This window comes from Talpa europaea (genome assembly GCF_964194135.1).
Source record: "Talpa europaea genome assembly, chromosome: 15".
Classification (NCBI taxonomy): Eukaryota; Metazoa; Chordata; class Mammalia; order Eulipotyphla; family Talpidae; genus Talpa; species Talpa europaea.
In genome coordinates, this window is record NC_140083.1 from 8,618,095 (window position 1) to 8,637,144 (window position 19,050).

Here is a 19,050-nt window from a genome sequence, read left to right on the forward strand (position 1 = left end):
TCAAGTCTCAGGGGAAGGATCCTTCCTTGCCTGCAACATCTGGTGGCCCCAGGCTCACCTTGGCTTGCAGCCGCATCCCTCCAGGCTCAGTCTCTGTCCTCACATGGTCTTCTTCCCTCTGCATCTGGTTCTGTCTCTTCTTTTCTTATGAGGGCTCCAGTCATTGGATTAGGGCTCATCCTAATTTAAGATGGCTCTTCTTAATTTCATTTTCAAGACACTGTGTTCAAATATGATCCCATGCATGGGTCCTGGGAATATGACCTTGAACATAGAAATCTTTGGAGGTGCCCAGTTCAACCCACACGGCAGTCTCCACAATTGGGGAGCTTCAGAGCTCTCTCTAGCTGAGGAACTAATTGTGAGATTTCCTCAAGTTTGCACAGTTGACCACGAAACAGTCACTCACGAAGCAGATGAATCTGGGGGGATTGAGGAAAATGGAGATGGATTTAAGCAAACTGGTTAGAGAAGAGGAGGGATGAAAAGAAAGAGGAAGAAAGCACAGGCACAAAGTGGGGGTCCCGGGGGCCCTAATGCTTTGTTCCCCTTTTACTTCGAGCTGGCGACTCAGCCTTTCTGAGCCTCAGTTTCCTCAGGCATATGAAGATGGGAGTAGGAAAGGGTTTGATAACCTTCTGGTTAATATTCTTGGATCCCACAAAAAGTTAGCAGCATGCGCGCAGTGAGTGCTGCTCACTGGGGAAGTCCAGCCAGCTTTGCACCATGGGCGTCTGTCCATGTGGAACTGGACACAGGAAACCAGGACATCAAGGCAGGCAACCCAACAGAAAGATGAGCAGGAGACTTGAACAGGTGCTTCCTGAACAAGGGTACCAGGTGCAGTGAGCACCTGCGAAGGTGCTGAGCTTCCTTAGTCATTAAAATATGAAGATTACAGTCCATAGTGCCATAATCCTACAGATCTACCCAAAGGTCTAAAACACAAAAGGCAGCAGTGGCAGTTTCTAGTGGGCGTGTAGATCCATTGGAACCCCCATCGGCTCCCAGAGGGAGTGTTGAGTAGAAAGAAGCACTTTGCAATATCTGCTTCAGCTGAATGTATCACACCCTGTGACCCAGAAATTCCACTCCTGGGTTGCTCCCAACAGAAATGCATACACTGGACACCAAAAGACATATTCAAGATTGGTTATAACAGCTTTCAAAGCGGGAAACAGCCCAAATGCCCATCAACAACATAATGGAGGAATAGGGTGAGATATATCCATAGGACAGGTTATCTTGCAGCATTAAATGAACAGAATACAATTCCATGCCATAGTAGGGATGGATTTCGCAGATATAATGTTGATTCAGGAGACCCATCATAAAACAGGCATGATTCAATTTATATAAAATTGAGAAACTGGGAGACTATGTGGTAAGAATTTGGGATGATGGGATTCTGACCTGTTACTGATGTTCTTTTTCTCGGTCTGGGATCTAGTTACAATGATGGATTCATTTTGTGAAAACTTAGGAGGCTTTCCATTTAAGATCTGAGTGCTTTTCTGAATGTTTGTTATACTTCAGTAAAAAGTGTGCTTGTAAAAGCAGAAAAATAAATGTACTCCGCACATCTTGCCAGTCACCCAGACCTTCATGTTCTTAGCCCTCCCACCTCCTGCCCAAATTCGTGCTGTGCAGTGAGAAGAAGAGGAAGGTTGGGGATGTTGTTATCTTAAAGGACCACTCCCCAGGACAGGAGATCTGACCCCACCCTCCTTTCAAACCATCACTGCCCCTCTATTTGAGCACACTTCTCTATTCGAGTGCCTGTGGCATCTGCAGCCTCTGGAGAGCAAGCACTCCTGGGCTGCCCATCTTTGTATCTGGTACCTGCTGGAAGTTGCACCATAGATCTGTATTGAATGAATGAATGAGTGAGAGAGTGAGTGACCCCAGTCTTTGGTGAGGTCTGAGCAACCCTTTTACGCCACCCATCCTTTCAAAAGTCCCGGCTAAGTCAGGAAAAGCTGTAGGTAGAAAGATCTCTCTCTCTCTCTCTCTCTCTCTCTCTCTCTCTCTCTCTCTCTCTCTCTCTCTCTCATAAATAGCTTTCAGGAAGGAAAATTTTTTCAAGGCAAAAAGTAGACCCTTTTAATTTATATGATCAAAAGTAAGTTCCAGGTAAAATCAGCAGGGGGTTTTAAATTAAGTGGTTTTTAATAAACTCGCCTTCTGTTGGGTCATGCGTGAGAACAGAACTCAGAGCTTCAAAGCAGAAGAGAGGACAGTCATGATTATGAGGGTCATTTTCATAAACATTTTGGGGATGAGAGTCTGCCTGCTCCTCAGAGCCTCCCGCTTCGCAGCCTGCTCGGTACCCACTTAAGGCTTCTCTGGTTCAAACCGCAAAGCCAATGAGATGCTAAAGGATTTAATGCAAAATCTTCATTTTCTTGTATGGGCCTATGCAGGAGCAGAGCTGAGAACATGCAGACAGAAGCTGGGGAGGGCTCAAGGTCAAGGACAAGCAGCATCCCCCCAGGATCTTGGGGGTGGGAGGGGAAGCTGCCCTGGGCTATAAATCTGGAAAATGTTGGGGGAGAGGAGTCCCCTTTGAGCCCCTCTTGCCTGTGATATATCCAGCAGTTTCACTCTGCTTAACCCACCATCTCCTGAGCTTATTTGCACCGATCAGCCGTCTGCAGGGCACCACGCAGCTCGCCATGGGAATCAAGTTCCAGAGTCAAAGGCTTCCTCTGAAGCCTGCCCTGGACTGGTCAGAAAGAGCTGCCTTCTCTCTTTGGACATCAGTCCTCCCGAGTTAAGGAAGCCTTGACTAAGCCAGTTCTAGCCAATTCAAAGCTGGCTTCATGGAAAGAAACTTAAGAAAATAGCGGCAGAAGCGCCTGTCAGGTTTTCCTAGTGCAAACCAAAGGCAATCCTGGAAACGTTCCCAGAGGTTCTCCCTGCCTGCCTAGAAGTGAATTGGGGTGGGGGTGGGGGGTTTAGGTGCACGAAGAAGAAACTATACCGTGTGGGAGGCAATGCTGACCATCAGCTCTGCTGAGGTTTCTGATGGAAGCTCAGTGCCAGCCGCCCAGCTCGCATGGACTTATCCCAGGTCAGCCCCGTTCTACACAACTTCAATTGCAGAGGGGACTGTCTTCCGGAAGCCCCACGTCCCCTGGCCTCAGCAATGCATGGACTCTCCCCGGGGCTCGTAGGTGGGCTGCCTGGTGCTGGCCGTGGTCTTTGTGGGGCCTGCAGACATCGCCTTCCTAACCCTGCAGGAACCACCAGCCAGGTCTCGCCATGTTGCATCTGGGGCGGGGACACAGACCCACTCACGTAACCCGCTTGGAAGACCACAGGTCAGAGCGGGGTGCCCCCCAGCGGCTCTGTGTGAGCCTTCACTCTTCATCATCTGCCAAGTGGGGAGCATTCCCTACCTTGCAGATTTGTGCCAAGAGTCAGAGGCCTCCAAGGCAGGCGCCCTGTCCAGGATACAGCAGAGATCACATCCACACCACCCCATTTTTGTCTATTCTCCCTTTTGCAATCGCATCTGTTAAGATCCATTCCTGGCTCCTCGAAAAAAGTATCATTTTCTCTCCCCACTCTGCATAAGCAGCCACCTTTTATTTTATTTCCCTGCCATTTGGCAACTGAGCTATAGCTACATAGTCATTTTGGGGGAAGCAGTGTTGTCCTCCAGGTGAAACACCCCAACCCCGGACCAGATGTTTACAGAAGAAGCCTTTGATTTCTAGCTTATTTATTCATTAATTTATCTAACATCGGTCTCAGGCTCCCAGCACAACAGCTGAAGGTAAAACTCTGCTGGCCCTGCACACCCCTGCCAGCTCTGTCGGGAGGTCCCGTCACCTGCCAGGCAGGCTGGCTCAGCGCACAGCTGGCCTCCAGGGCCAGGCCCGTTCCTTGCTCCAGACCCAACAGCAAGACTGGAAGTAGGCAGGTCGTGCAGCAGCAAATGCCAGGCAAAGGTCAGAACCAAACTTTCTGGCACCAGCGGCCTCCTGACAGCGGGAACGCAGTGTCAAGCCTGACGTGGGGGCAGGCATGCCAAAGCGGACGCCGTGTCATTCAGCTTGAAGGGGTCCGATTTCAGAAGGAACTATTTTCGTCATTTTAACCAGCATTCACTTTAAAAAGCTTGCCCCCACATTGCATGCGTGCACATAATTTGTAGGAATTCTAGTGAGAATTAGGGGAGTGATAATGAGGCACCTTGGCGTGGAAATGTATAGTTTCTGTAACTGTTATTTATAAGCTTTTTTGTGCCACTTTAGATTTTCAAAGGCCTTTACCATCATTAACTAGGATATCTCCCCAGCACCATCACAGTGAGGTCAATAAATACTTAAGAGTTCTGTTTCTCTCAGAAATGTTGTTTTTCAGCTCAAGAACGACCAGGGGCAAACTCCTAACCTTTGAAGAAATAAAGTCTCTTCTAGGCTCCTAACCGTGTGATTATATTTAACAACTTAAACTGACTCCTTAGCTGTAAGAACAAAATTTATGCACATAATTTTCCATGTGGTAGATTTTCTTTCCTTTTTTCTTTATTTTTTTTTCTTCCTGTGGATCCCTCAGCTGCCACTTGAGGCCACACTGAGGAACCTCTCACTCACACCAGTTGTGAGATCATAAGCTATTGACAGAAGCCTGGGAAGGAAATAGCTCAGAATTTCCAAGTGTCCAGGGCATTCCACCCACACAGGAGATTTTTAAGATTTTTAGAAAGCCTTGTGAATTTAGGCCAGTCAATGAGGATGCACATTTATCATTAATTAATATTTCTCAAGTTGGTAATATTAAGCATTTGTTCCTGATTTACTAGATACTTTTTTTTTCCCCCTCAAATATCATGGGACTTTTGGCTCCAGGTAGGAAACAAGTCATAACATGGATACTTTCTAGTTCTCATAATCAACAGAATTTATGTGGGGTTACCCCCATACCAGGAACCAAGACACAGAATTTTAAGGGCTTTTCTCAAGTTCTTTTGCTATGAAGAGATACTATCAGGACTCAAACCCAGGGCTTATGTTTCTAAGTCCATTTCAGTTTCCATGTTCCGGCTTGTTCTCCTGTGACAGCTACAGAAATGCCGTGTCCCCAGAATTCATGCTACTGCATCCGCATGAAGATGCGGGGATATTTCTTATACGAATAACCTGTGGTTAATTATAGATTTATGAGCAAAGACAAATGGTCTCACTCATGCTAGACAGTATTATGTGGGCTCTACTTAATTTCCCTTCTTGTGAGAAGAGGGGAAAATGGGTCATTACCTTTCAAGGTCTGCTGTTCAAATGGGGTGGAAAATATTTGCTACCTGATAGACATTCTCAGCCTGCAGGGAGATGCCTGCCTGACTTGACCTTCACACAGGTTACCCTCTGCCTCCTTTGGCCCAAGTAGGCATCCTTTATGTCGGGAAGCTCTACCCCACTGCTTCCCCCTGTCCATGCGCCCACTATTCCTGCCACATCTCCTGTCTGGCGCTGGGTTACCCACCTCTTCTCTCTCTTGTTCCCTGAAAACAAGGTTTTACAAACTGCTAGTCTTCAGTAACCCAATGGACAGCATCATAGGAGGTGCTCAGAATATACCTCCGGAATGAATCATAGGAAAAATACCTCCTGAGTGCAGGATCCGTGATAAAGGCTGTGATCCCTGGTGCTTGGTTTGGCATGTTAAGGGCAGCTCACATTGGCCAGGTGATTTCGTCATTATAAAAACGTGATAAAGCACACAGACCTGTATGGTGTAGCCGACACTGCATCTGAAATATGGTGTCTATAGCTTGGTACTGTGGTATAGAGGGTCCCTTGTTGACCAAAATGCCGTTATCGCTGGGTATATACCTGCATATTCATGATATTCTGTGTCGGGGACACTTACTCTTGGTTCTATGTAGGAAATGATGTGAAATTGACTGGGACAGCCTCCCCAGCCCATTTTCTGCTCACGTATATAGATGGGCCCCAGGGTTGACATCTGCCCCAAAGCTGTCTGACTAAGCCATCTAGACTTCATACATTATACATCCTCCAGTGTCTGCAGAGTTCAGTCTTGATGCACGGCCTCTGTCCATGCCTCTCCTCAGATACCCCGCTTGGTCTGGCCCACTTATACCTCCCTGCTCTGTGATCCTTTATAAGCAGTGCACGTTCTCAGGATACCATGCTCCAGTATATTTCAGCTTGTCATGTATAGCAGGTGCTTGATAAATAACTGTAGGATGATGAATATAATAAGAGATGAGGGCGCTATTTTCGATGTAGAACCACGGGCCACAGTGAATGCAGAAGAGATGAGTAGTATGAGATGTGTCCAGAAAGTAGCGCCACCAACACAATAATCCATGCACCATATTGGAGGCTGCATCCAGCTAAGCTCTCTGACTTGCATGCAACAGGACATGAATTGAGAGTAGGATGTTTATTGCAAATTGTGCACAATAAAGTTTTATTAACTTACAAAACTGTATACATTTCAGGAGTACATTACGAAACTCTATGTATTATGCATGTATAAACCTCACCTACCACCCTATTCTAGTGCCCAGCCCTTTCCACTATCAGGTTGATGCCCTCTACCCTTCCCTCCCAGCTCCTTTCTCCTCCCCCTTTGGTAGCCACAAAGCTTTAGTAGAATCTAAGCATTGTTTTAATGTTACTTGTTCATTCCTTTGCTTTGGTGACTCACATTCCACATATGAAATCATTCCATAACTGTGTTTCTCTTCTGACTTATTTCGCTTAGCATAACCACCTCTGCATAACCAAGGTCTGCTCATGTTATCGCAAAAGCACAATTTCATCTTTTTAATGGCTTTGTAGCATTCCAGTGAGCATATGCATACCATAGCTTCTTTATCCAGTTATGTGTTGATGAGTATTTTGGTGGTTTGCATGTCTTAGCTATTGTGAACACTGCTATTCCAACAGTATAATAAGAAAAACATAGGAAGTAACCAAAAATCTCTTTCAGGAGGGGAATGTTTAAAGGGATTGTGGTATATTTGTGTAATGAATAAAATAATTATAATGAATAAACCAGATATTGAAATTTTAATATGGTGTTAAATCTTAAAGCCATGAAAGTAAAGTTAGTTAGACTAGAAATAGACAGAAAATTTAAAAAGTAAGCATTGGGCCTCCCCTGGTGGCACAGGCAGTTGAGTGCAGCGCTGTGAAGCTGTCCACAGCCTCTGCAGCACTGATTCAATCCCGGCTGGCCAGCGGGGTCCCACATGGCAAGCAGACCTCTCCTGTCTCACCCACTGCTTCCCTCAGCAGTGTATTTCATCAGTCTGCCTGTTCTGTTCCCCGCTCTGTCTCTGGTGAATCCTCTCACCCTCCTGCGCATCTGGCCTGTACCCCAGTTCCTGTATAAATAAATAAATAAATCTTTTTTTAAAAAGTAAGCATTAAGAAATGCTTTTAAATACACCATATATTGTTATTAGATGTACAAAAAACAAAAACAAAATCATTCATGAAAGTGACACTAACCTCCTAAGAACACTTGTTACCCTTGGAGAAAGGAGGCCTAGAATGAGATAGAGAAGTTCTTCCTTTATCTGTAACATTTTGTTATAATTGGGATGATAACATTTTATTATAATCATATTAGTTTCTGTCCTTTTCTGTTATTTTAAAATACTTTATACTTCTAAAAAGTAAGCCACACAAAAGAAAAAAACTGGAGAATGGGAGGATGATTCTGCATTTCCACATTCAGTCTTCTGTTCACAAACCCCCCTCTTTTCAACTAGCCTGGCAAACTATGTGAATCACATCTGCCACTTAGGACTCGCCAAGTCTTAACACTATTTAAAAGCATCAATTCTCAGTTCAGTCTCCAGAGACTGATAGATCTACCATCGACCTCTCCAGAGACTTCAAAGTATGCATCAATATCTTTCCTCGTGGTTTATAGCTCCCACCTACCCCATTTTTTCTATGCAGTGGAGCATCTATCCAACCTAATTAGAATTAGTTTCTGTAGTAAAATTTAATAAAGTTCTCTTGCATGTGTTTGACTGGGATTTATTTTCCTGGAGAACCTATCACTCTATTCTCTGGAATTGTGACTTTGTGCTTTTTTTTTTAACCTTCCCAAATAATATGCTTGTACATTTTACTTTTCTAAAATTGTTTTTATATTTAGGGAGCAAGTTCAGGGGTGTGCTGGATTGGGGGATAGTGGGGGACAGTTGTGTATATCCTCCCAACTGGTGTTCAATGACGCCACATGGGTGACTTGAAAATGACCATAAAGGGGGCATTTACACCACAGGAATTGGCAAACACTGCAAATCAAAGTGATTTTCATTTCTTTTTTTCCCCTGGAGAGCTGACGGTTGAACATTTACTAGCCTACCACTAAGGGGCATCAAAGTTTTGTGAGTTGTGCAGGGCAAGTAGCATTTTCCATATTTTACACATGTAGAAATAAAAAGTCTAAAAGGGGCAAGTCGCCTGAGCCACAAGATTCCAAAGAGGCTTCGCTGGGGCCCTGGTCTGTGTGGTGCAAATGAAAAAGCCCTGGCTTTGGAGTTAGGCAGATCTGAGTTTGAAACTGATTCAGGTTTCCCTCACTATTAATTTGGTAGATAATTTTTTGGGTCTGGGCAGACTCAAACATTTCTCCATAAAATAAATGGTCATGGTGTTCCTAAACCCCCCAAATAACCTCTCAAATTATACCAAGAAGAAACATTCTGCTTTCCAAAGACCACAGGTATAAATGCTCTCACCCTGTGAATTGTTCAAGTACCTGTCTTGGCCCCTCAGTTTCCCCTCTGTAAAATAAGAATGACAACATCCTTAGAGAGGTCATATGAGCATTAAGTGAAATGATAGTTGCAAAAAACCTAACAACACAATAGGAGATGTGGATTAGATGTGATTGACCCTTTTGACTTAAAATTCAGATCTTTGTGTGCCATCCCCTAATCCTATGGTTGCTTTATTTCACCTTGACCTGACCAAACACCTTTTGCAAAATGTGCCGCTGGAATAAGAAAAAAGTCTCAGAGTTGACATTTATGTGTGAGTTGAGGAAATAGTTTTTTTCCAATATTCTCAGAAATGTGTGTACTAGGTATCAACTGGGCTCATTTTTCAATTGCCTGGAGTTTTCTCCACTGACCATTCCGCTGAGCTAAGCATCCTGAAAAGGATTGATTTGGGGGCCCATGGGCGCTACAATTCCATCCACCAAATGAACTGCACTGGCCTGCAGGGAAATTCTCTGGACTTTTCAAGTCTGTGCTCTATGCCCTCCCTCCCGACGTGGCAGTGGACAGCTGCTTCCAGGCCATGCAGCAAAGCAAAAATGTACTTTTCTTTTTAGACTTTCATTCATTAATTTATTTTTGCCCGAGTAATGCACTGAGTTGTTTAAACATTTTTTAGAAATATAAAAGCATCTCCAGTGGCAATTTCCCTCCCTATATAACCAATCTCCATTCACCCAGGTCTCACCCCATAAAAACTAACCAAATTCAGAAAGAAAAAAAAAAAGCTGGTGAACAAGAGGAGGAAACACCCTCTTATTATTGGTTTCGTGTGAGCCCTAAAGCTTTCAGAGCTATCTTAACTCCAGAATCAGCACTGCTTCACCCTTAATTCACATATGTGTGGATTGTGGTGAGACTAAGGAGACTATTGAAATCAGGAATATGAAAAAATATCTCACTTGGCTTGACAGTAAGTGGAAAACAAATTGACAAGTGGTTATCCAGAGTAAAGAAGAGCTATTTTTGGTCTGTAAAGATGATGGCATATATTGTACAGGAATCATCCATCGGCTAAACCTAGTAGGTTGTCGGATCTCTAGGGGAAAACCCTATGCCAACATACAGTAGATCAGGCACAGTGCTAGGCTCTCATTTTTCTTATGGTAGAAGAATATACACAACCTCAACATCCCCTTTTGACCATCTCTGTGTGTCGGTCAGTGGCCCTGAGTGCATTCTCCTTGTGCACTCCAGCTCCAGAGAGTGCTAAGTGCTTTCATCCATCTCTCTCGGCCCTTGCAGCATCCTTTGAGATCATGTTCATGTTCTTCCTGCAATGAGGATGTTTCAGAAAGGTTGTTTTAAGTTTCACACTAAGGTACTGGCAGAACCTGGGATTGAAACCCGGTGTGTTCATCCTCAACACATGTGGACGGGGGTGCCTGCCTCTCTGTCTTATTGTACCTTTCCCCCCCTCCATCCTGTGCTGTTGCCCAGGGGTGATCCTGCTGCTTCTGGACAAGCTGCGGAAGATGAAGTGGGAGCAGATGTGGAGGCTGACCGCCGAGAGGGAGCTGATGGGCATGCTGTCCACGTCCTTAGCTGACCAGGTGAGTCACTGGTTTACAAGCTGCCTGTATCCTCGAGCACCCTGGTGCAGTTTCTCAAGGAAACTTGAAAGTAGCAGGGTCTGCATTATTCTGCTGCTATTGGTGACTCTGGACACTTGGGTAGGCCTGACTTACACCTGCCAGTCAAAGACAATAGCTCAACTCTTTAGTTCATTCCCGATGTTCATGTAGCAGCATACATGACACTCTCTGTATGGCAAGAGTTGCATTCTGAAGAGGAGTGGAGGTATCAGTGAAGAATGCAGGCCCTGGGGCTCAGAGAACTGAGTTCATCGATGCTGATTTAAAAGTGAACGGTGACTGGCTGTGCTCCGAAGAGGTGGCTGTCTTCATCTCCACGTAGGAGGCTCAGCATCTGCTTCCTGAGATTTCACACTGCCACAGAATGATTCCCAAGCAAGATTTTATGTGCCTTCCTGGCATACTGAGTCTTAACTTTCAAAGCAGAGCCTTTTGCTCAGATCCTATATGGGTGACCCTATCCCCATGGGAAATGCATGTAAATAGGAGCGACAAGCCACCTGGCTGGAGAACCCAGCTTTTAACCCAGGCACTCTGAAAAAGCCCATGAACTGCATGCAAGTTCTTAATAAAAATTCCTAAAACCCCATTTTCTCATTTTAACTGGGTAATGAAAGGTGCAGAGCCTTTGACCTTGGACGCGACCCAGGCTCGCTCCCATAGATGGAGGGGTTGCTGGGGTGTTGCAGATGACCATATTGAAACAGCAAGATGACTTCTCTGGGTCTCTGCATCTATCTTTCCCTCTTTGTCCAGCAAACATGCCCACCCTCCTTGTTTCTGCTCTGCTCAGTTGTCTGATGTGTCGAATTCTTGCAAATTTCTACAACAGAAAATGTTGTAGGGAGACTTTACGCTTTCTTTTTTTTTAGCATTGTTATTATTCAGTTCCCCCAAACACCCCAAACTCATTTCCTTCTTCAGACATGAGTATGGGGTAATGAATGAGTTAAAAATGACCCAGGTGGCAGTTTTAAACCTGAGGCGGAAATTGTCCTCCATCATCATATTTCAAGTCCAGTGGCGGTGACTGAGGTACCTCCCCAGAAGTGAACTGTCAGTGTCCATATCTGTGAGGATCATTTGTCCAGCCATATCCTGCTGCCAGGGCCCATCAGTCACCGCCCAGTGCCACCTGTCAGTACCTCCTGAGTCAGCGTGGCTTGGGATGAGCCCAAAAGAGGTGAAGCCTCCCGGGAAAAGTCCGTGGGATTTCAAACTGGGGAGGACACACTCAGATGCCATGGCTGCGGGAATCCATGCCCCATCCATCACTGAGCCCCCCACCCCGGGAGATCCACTGCACCTGAGATTCTGTCGTCTGTCCCTGAGTGAGCACAACAGCTTGTCACCTGCAGTTTTCTCTTAAAGAGGCTCAGGACGGAGAACTTAGGGCCCCTGGATGGTGGGGTAAGGGAGGAAGGGTGTCTTCGTTTACTGTGTGCTGGCTCAGGTGGAGAAGGTGCCCCTACCTGACCCCTTGTAGATACGTGTGCAGAACCCAGGAGCTCAAGTCCACGTGAGCTTCCCCCACATTGCACCAAACCACCGCTCGGTCCCTAGAGGTGAAAGGTGGTGGGAGGCCCCGCGGGGTGACCTGTGTTCCCCCAGGAGGCTCTGGCACAGGTTGGCAGAGCGTCCAGGGCCTGACGCATGAGCAGAGCCTGCCTGACCATTTAGACTGTGTCCTGGCTTTTATTCCCCAGGATATTTTCAACGCCGTCATCAAGCAAAACCCCTTCCTGGTGTATCAGCTTCCCTGCTTCTGGAACGTGCAGCTATCAGACCACACGCGCTCTGAGCAGTGCTACCGGGACGTGTCGGACCTGAAGGTAAAGACTCGGTGGGTGGCAGGCCCTGCCCCGAGAGTGGGCGTTGGGGGGCTGTGCGGCCTGGCCTGGCGGGGTGGCCTTCAGGGGGCAAGTGGCCTGTGCGTGGTGTGCCGAGAGATAAGGGTACAGGCACACAGCAAGAAGGTATGTTCCCCTTTGATTTCTGCCTTCCTCTAGTTTGGGCTTTCTGGAAAGCAGAAGGCCTCCCAGCCTGGCAGCCAGCAGCTTATTCATCTTGCCACCACCTGCTCGCTGTCTGGACTCATGTTGCTCCCAAAATCCAGTTGCTTAACTCAAACAAAAGCCATAACTGGGCATCTTCTGTGTGCCCAGTGCCCCAGAAGTGGATGTGAGTAACTCAGCTCCCACTTTCTGTTCACGTGCAGCTTCGAAAAGCAGGTGCACAGGTGAGGAAGGAAATGAATGTAAAAAACTAAGCCCAGACGCTGATGGATAGCTGTGGGCGGGGGATGGGACAGTGACAGAAGAGCCTTCTTCATTGGTCTCTGGGCACCAGACGCAGTGATGGGGTCTAGCAGAGGAAAATGAACAAGGGTATCCATCATCTCCTGCCCCAGAGGATGCCGCATCACAAGCTTTTCTAACAGTGGGTTAAGTCAGCAGTCATTGATGTGGGTGATGCATCTGCAGTTGGCTGGTGGTGGTCTGATCCAGCTTCAGATGATGGCTGGTCACTGGGGCACCAGTTCCTCCCCCGGTGCCATTGTGTCCTGTCCAAGGCCAGACTGCCTTTTCTCAGGGCAAAGCTGGGGTGGAAGGGGAAGCCCTAGTGCACAGGAGGAAACCTGGAGTTCTATTGCCAATATCCTATGGCCCAGGTAAACGTTTGGCTGAGAGGTACGGAGTGGGTCAGCGCTCTCTCTGGTGGGATTGGTGAGGGCTGAACTGGGCCATTAAATGACAGATCAAGGACTTGGCCCCAGGCCCATCTGACACCAAGTATATATCAAATGGGAAGTAGATACCTGCATGCAGAGAGAATTTATTTCATTGCCCATGTGAGCTGCAGTAAGCCTAATTGCAAATTTTAAAAAGGAGAAAGGAACCTAAACTTTGCTTTCCTAATAAGTCAGTCTTTTAAAATCGCTTTCTGTCTGCTCTATATGTACGTGCTCGCTCTCTCTCTCAAATATATAATATATATTATAGTCACAATGCATGTGGAATTTTGTATTCTTCTATTTCTTAGTCATTCCTGTTAGAAACTGGAATCCCCAAGCAATCATTTCTAAATAATAGTAATAACATATAATTTGTGGATTTATAAAAGGTTGTACTTAAAATGTCAGACAATGACATCATGTAAGTCAGGAGGGAAGTGATTAGAATTAAAATATTCTGAGATCATTGTTTTGTTGAGGGGGAGAGAAGAGGTGTTTAGCCTCTAAGCTAAGTGTGTGTGTGCTGACATTCAAGGTTACGCTCTGAAAGAATTGAAAAAGGTGCATAACTTATAAATCCCTAGCAGGTGGAGTGGTAGATGGAATAAGCAAAACCAAAGCAAAATAGCTCAATTGTTAAAAAGAAAAATAATGACAGAAAAGTACAAAATGAAAGCTTAGAAGAAATGGGGGGACTAGAAAACCAGAAATCAAGGTGATTAAAATAAGTCCAAATCTGTCAATAAACTAATTTTGGCCATGAAAAGACAGACTGTCGGATCAAATAGGCCATGTTTGCCAACATATGCTATTTACAAGAGACATAACCTACCATGTACCAACCTGAAAAGGCTGATAGAAAAATTGTGGGGAAAGATTCCAGGCAAATATCACCCAAAAGAAAATGGGAGTAACTATCTTGATCAGACAATGCTTTGATAGATATAGAGATGATCGCCACTTAAAAAAGTTCACCAAGAAGGTATAAGAATCCTAAATATTTATACATCTCATTCATGAGGTTTAGACACCGAGTTCAATAAAACACCAGAGCAGAATTGACAAATCCACTATCATAGTAGAATATTTTAACAAATCCTTTTCAAATATTGAAGGAGCAAACCAAAAAAAAAAAAAAATGGTTTAAAAATATTAAAGATTGGCCCAGCAAGGTTAAAAATTTTGATTTATTGGCCAACTAGGGAACCCGCTACCTAACAGAATATACATTTTTCTCAGGCTCACCTGGGACGTTTATTAAAAAGTGGCCATGGACTAGAGCATAAAGCAAATTTCAGTACACTCTTAACACAGTATACGTGCATGAGGAAGCAGTAACGATGTTTTTTCTAAATTGTATTGAAGTAACATCAGTTTATAGCATTGTTTGTATAAGTTGCTTCAGGTGTGAACGATTACATAGCAACATCTGTATAAAGTACCTTCTGTTCACCACTAAAATTCTAATTCCATCCTTCACCATAAATTGATTAAAATTGAGGACACACTTCTAAATGACTCACAGTTTTAAACAGAAATCATAATTGAAACTGAAACCTACTTAGAATTAAATGAAAATAAAAATGATACATGTCAAAATTAGTGGAATGAAACAAACATGTAGGGAAACTTACAGCCTTAACTTTTATATTAAAGAGGAGAAAGGCTGAAAATTAATACGCCAAGCTGATAACTTCAAATGATATATAAAGAACATTAGAATAGATTCAAAGTCATAAAAGGCAGGACATAAAGAAGACCAGAGCAAAAATTGATCAACAAATTACTCAACAAAATCCAAAGTTGTTTCTTTGAAAGGGATCGATAAAAATAGACAAAGCAATGGCAGAATTCACTGATAAAAAGCCAGAGAACTCATCAATAAATGAATAGGAAGACATAATGCAGATTTATTTATTCACTCTAAATGTTTTTGAGCCAAATAGTCTTCAGAGTTCTAGCAATACAGCAAAAAATCAAAGCAAACAAAAGTCTCTCAGATTGCAGAGCTTTAGATGCAATAGATAAAGCAACATTGTAGGAGATAATAAGAGAATACTGTGAACAAAATTATATCAATAAATTAAAAAACTCAGAGGAAATGAACAAATTCCTAGAAATGTATAACTTATCCAAAGTAATTTAGGGGGAAAAAATATAAATCCTGGATATTCTTCTAGCCCTAAACCTTCTTATACTGAAAACAGCATCCAGAGATGATAGTTGAGATAAGTTCCACCAAATTTTTTTAAAGATTTATTTATTTATGCATACAAGAAATAGGGTACAGGCCAGAGGTGTGGGGGCTGAGAGGATTCACCAGAGACAGAGCGGGGAGCAGAACAGGCAGATCTACTGAAACACACTGCTGAGGGGAGCAGCGGATGAGTCAGCTACCCATGTGGGTAGCTCCCTGGCCAGGGATTGAACTCGTGCCGCAGTGGCTAAGGATAGCTTCATAGGTGGCATCTTAACCCCTTGCACCACCAGGGAGGCCCTCTGCCCAATTTTTTAATCAAGAGATATTTCCAATTTGAAGCAAACTTTTCCAGAGTGTAGGAAAAGAGGAATACTTTTTAGTCCTTTCCACGAGGCCAGGATGTCCTTGCTACCAAAATCAGATTAGGAAAGTTAACGAAAAGAAAATCGCAGGCCTGTCTAACCCATGTATAAACTCATGCAGAAGTCTTAAGCAAAATATTAGCAAACTGAATCCAGCCACTTGTAAAATGGATGGCCAACTTGGCTTCACTCCAGGAAAGACAACAATGATTTCACATTAAAAAAATCCACAGGTGGCATTCAGTATGTTAATAGATTAAAGGGTGAAACACCACATAATCATGTAAATCGATGCAGTGATTTGATAAAAGTAAATATTCATTCATGACAGAAACTCTCAGTATCTACTGAAAACCTATAGCAAACTTTTCCCCAGCCCTGACTTAGGGATGTGATCATTCATTAGCATAAAAGAACACGGAGCCCAGGAACACCCACACATTTATGGAAATTTGATATGAAGAGGTGGCATTTCTGGCCACTGGAGAAAGGATGGGATTGTTGATAAATGGTACTGATTATTCATGTGGGGAATGAAAATGGACCCCTCTCTCATACCATGCACAAATTTCTGATGAATGAGGTACTTAAAACTGAAAGGCAGTGTATACTTCTAGCTCCAATAGATAGAGCAAAATTATAGGAGATAATAAGAGAATACTGTGAACAAAATTATATCAAAAATTTAAAAAATTATAGGAAATGAATTTTAAAAAATTAGAAAATTGGCCCATGACCTCAGAATAAGGAAGAAATTATTCATCTGGACTCTACAAACTGTTGTCATGAATGAGAGGACAAATAAATTCAACCCCATTGAAATTACTCATTCCATCAAAGTGACATCACAAAGAACAAATGAGATTTTCAACACCCATAACTAACAAAGGACTAGTAAGGAAAATATACAAAGAACTCCTGCCAATTAATAAGAAATAGCGTGTCAAAGATAGAGTCATTTTATTGAATGACCAGGGAGCTGACCCACATGGTGCCACAGACCTCTCCTGTCTTGCCTGCTGCTCCCCTTAACAAGACATTTCAGTAGATCTGCCTGTTCTGCTCCCCACTTTGTTTCTGGTGAATCCTCTCACCCACCACACATCTCTGGCCTGCACCCCAGCTCTTGTATGCATAAATAAATAAATCTTGGGCCTTCCTGGTGGCACAGGCGGTTGAGTGCAGAACTGTGAAACTGTCCACAGCCTCTGCAGCGCCGATTCGATCCCAGCCCACTAGCGAGAAGCCCACATGGTGCAGCAGACCTCTCCTGTCTCACCCGCTGCTCCCCTCAGCAGTGTATTTCGTCAGTCTGCCTGTTTTGTTCCCCGCTCTGTCTCTGGTGAATCCTCTCACCCTCCCGTGCATCTGGCCTGTAGCCCGGTTCTTGTATAAAAATAAATCTTTAAAAAAAATAAAAAAGAAAATGGCCAATAGACATTTGAAAAGATGTGCAACCTCTTTTTTAAACCATTAAGTGAAAATTAAGCCCAGAGATCTTTGCCCAGCACCCAATTCAAAGAGCAGGACACTCTACTCTCAGGTGACCCCAATGGATCCCCGAGTACTGCAGGTAGGAGTTAGGATGGACGCAAGCCTACCAGGAACTCACATCAGCCCCTCGTAAAATCAATGGGGGTGCCCATTTGACAGTGTAAGGGGTGGATGTGACTGGTCAAGTCTGAGAACAGGGGCCTCTGTCTGAGCTGCAGGTTTAGCTGTCGGGGGCAGAGGGTGACAGAGTGACGCACAGGCCTGTGTCCTTATCCTAAATGGCATTTCTTGACCTGGAAGGTGCATGGGAGACTGATCAACACGCAAGCTTTTTTTTCTCCTATCAAAAATGAAAACATGAACTTTTGCCAAAATCAGTGCAACACAAAACCTTGGCAGGCTTAATCGGGCAGGCAATTCTGACACAGGCTTCGCATGAAGGAACCTTGAATATGTGATGAGTGAAATAAGCCAAAGGCAGAAGGACAAACAGATGATGACCCTGATGTGAGTCACGTAAAACAGGCAAACACACAGAGCAGAAGGACAGTGGAGGTCACCAGGAGCTGGGGTGAGTGGGCACACAGCTTCCTTGGGGAGAAATGAAGATATTCTAGAGGTAGGCAGTGGTAGGGGCTGGGTGTCAACCCGTATGTACTTGGGGCATCAAGCTCCACCCTTAAACTGGCTAAAATGGTCAAATTAGGTAAATTTGCCACCAAAAAAAATCGTGGTAGTAGGAGGTGGCCCTTGGCAGCTGTTTTATGAAGTTGATTTTCCTTAGGAGGGTTGGTATGAGTCTCATTAAGACAGCAGACGGCGCTTGAGGCTGTCTGGCATGGTATCTGAGAGCCTCTCCGTTGGCAGCCACAGAAAGAAAAGGAGAAGGCATCGTGAATTAGAGGAGGCTGTTTACTTGTCGACTCTCAACTCAGACGTTTTATAGAAGCCTCCAGCGCTAGGTCTCCAAGTGATTCTCCGTGCCCTTCACCCAGCACGTCTGTACCAATGCGCTTCTGTGTTGAGTGGTGTCTGTGTGCCGGGCACAGTGGTGGGCTCTGCAGTGGTGGTGCTGGCACACAAGTGAAGCCCCAGGATCTTGCTTGTGGCTGCGGCGGGATACTGTGCCACTTTGGTGCTGCTTTCGGGTTCCGTAACCCTTGTCCCTCGGAGCCTATCAGGTGAAATGATTCACAAACTCTCTTAGGAAGCCTGTTCTGGGTGTAAGTGGAAGCGTGTCTAATCGTAGAACCACATAGATGGAGTCAAATCAAATTTAACTCAGACCTTTTTAGATAGAGCTAAAAAAGCATCTGGATGTCATTTTACTCCGAAACATCAAATAAAATCTTATGCAAAATCCTAAAATAGGACCAAATAGAAAAGAGGTGTGTCCTGCAGGTACAGAGGCGGCTAAGTGATGAGGGAGAGGCGTGGGCAGGTAAGAACCTCCCCTTCCCCTTCTGGATCATATCAGTGCCTGGACATTGTCCAGGAGACCAAAGAGCTGGTCCAAGCACGTGACATGTCCAGCGCAACCTGGGCCCAGATTCCAGGCTCAGGCGCCTGTTTGTCATTTTTTTCCTTCTCACCTTCCTCTCATTCTTTATTTGATTCCGTCCATCACGTTCAACGTGGGTGAAGGTGCTGGTGTGCAGGCTCCTCTCTGGGGAGTAAGCAGGTGGGCCTTCAGCTCTGCTCTCCACCCACTCACACTTTACCTGTTTTTTCCCCCGACACCTGGTCTTTCCGACGGCTGATGGAGGGACGTGTCATCTCTAACTGCACCTGTTGTGCATCGTGGGTGGTTCTCAATGTCCTTGCTCAATGTGGTGCAACACCTAAGGACCCTCACCAGACAGTGGAAGGACAGCCCTGGG

At 44.8% G+C, this 19,050-nt stretch overlaps 1 protein-coding gene across 3 annotated transcripts in view; it reads left to right on the forward strand.

The window, feature by feature from the left end:
• LARGE1 (LARGE xylosyl- and glucuronyltransferase 1) overlaps nucleotides 1-19,050 on the forward strand; it is a gene marked incomplete at its 5' end in the record, with an annotated part of 325,411 nt that overhangs the window by 247,650 nt on the left and 58,711 nt on the right. For all 3 annotated transcript variants that reach the window (XM_084255760.1, XM_084255759.1, XM_084255758.1), the window contains 2 exons: nucleotides 10,226-10,338; nucleotides 12,087-12,212. In XM_084255760.1, the coding sequence (XP_084111886.1) occupies nucleotides 10,226-10,338; nucleotides 12,087-12,212 (239 nt within the window). The remainder of the gene's footprint in view (nucleotides 1-10,225; nucleotides 10,339-12,086; nucleotides 12,213-19,050) is intronic.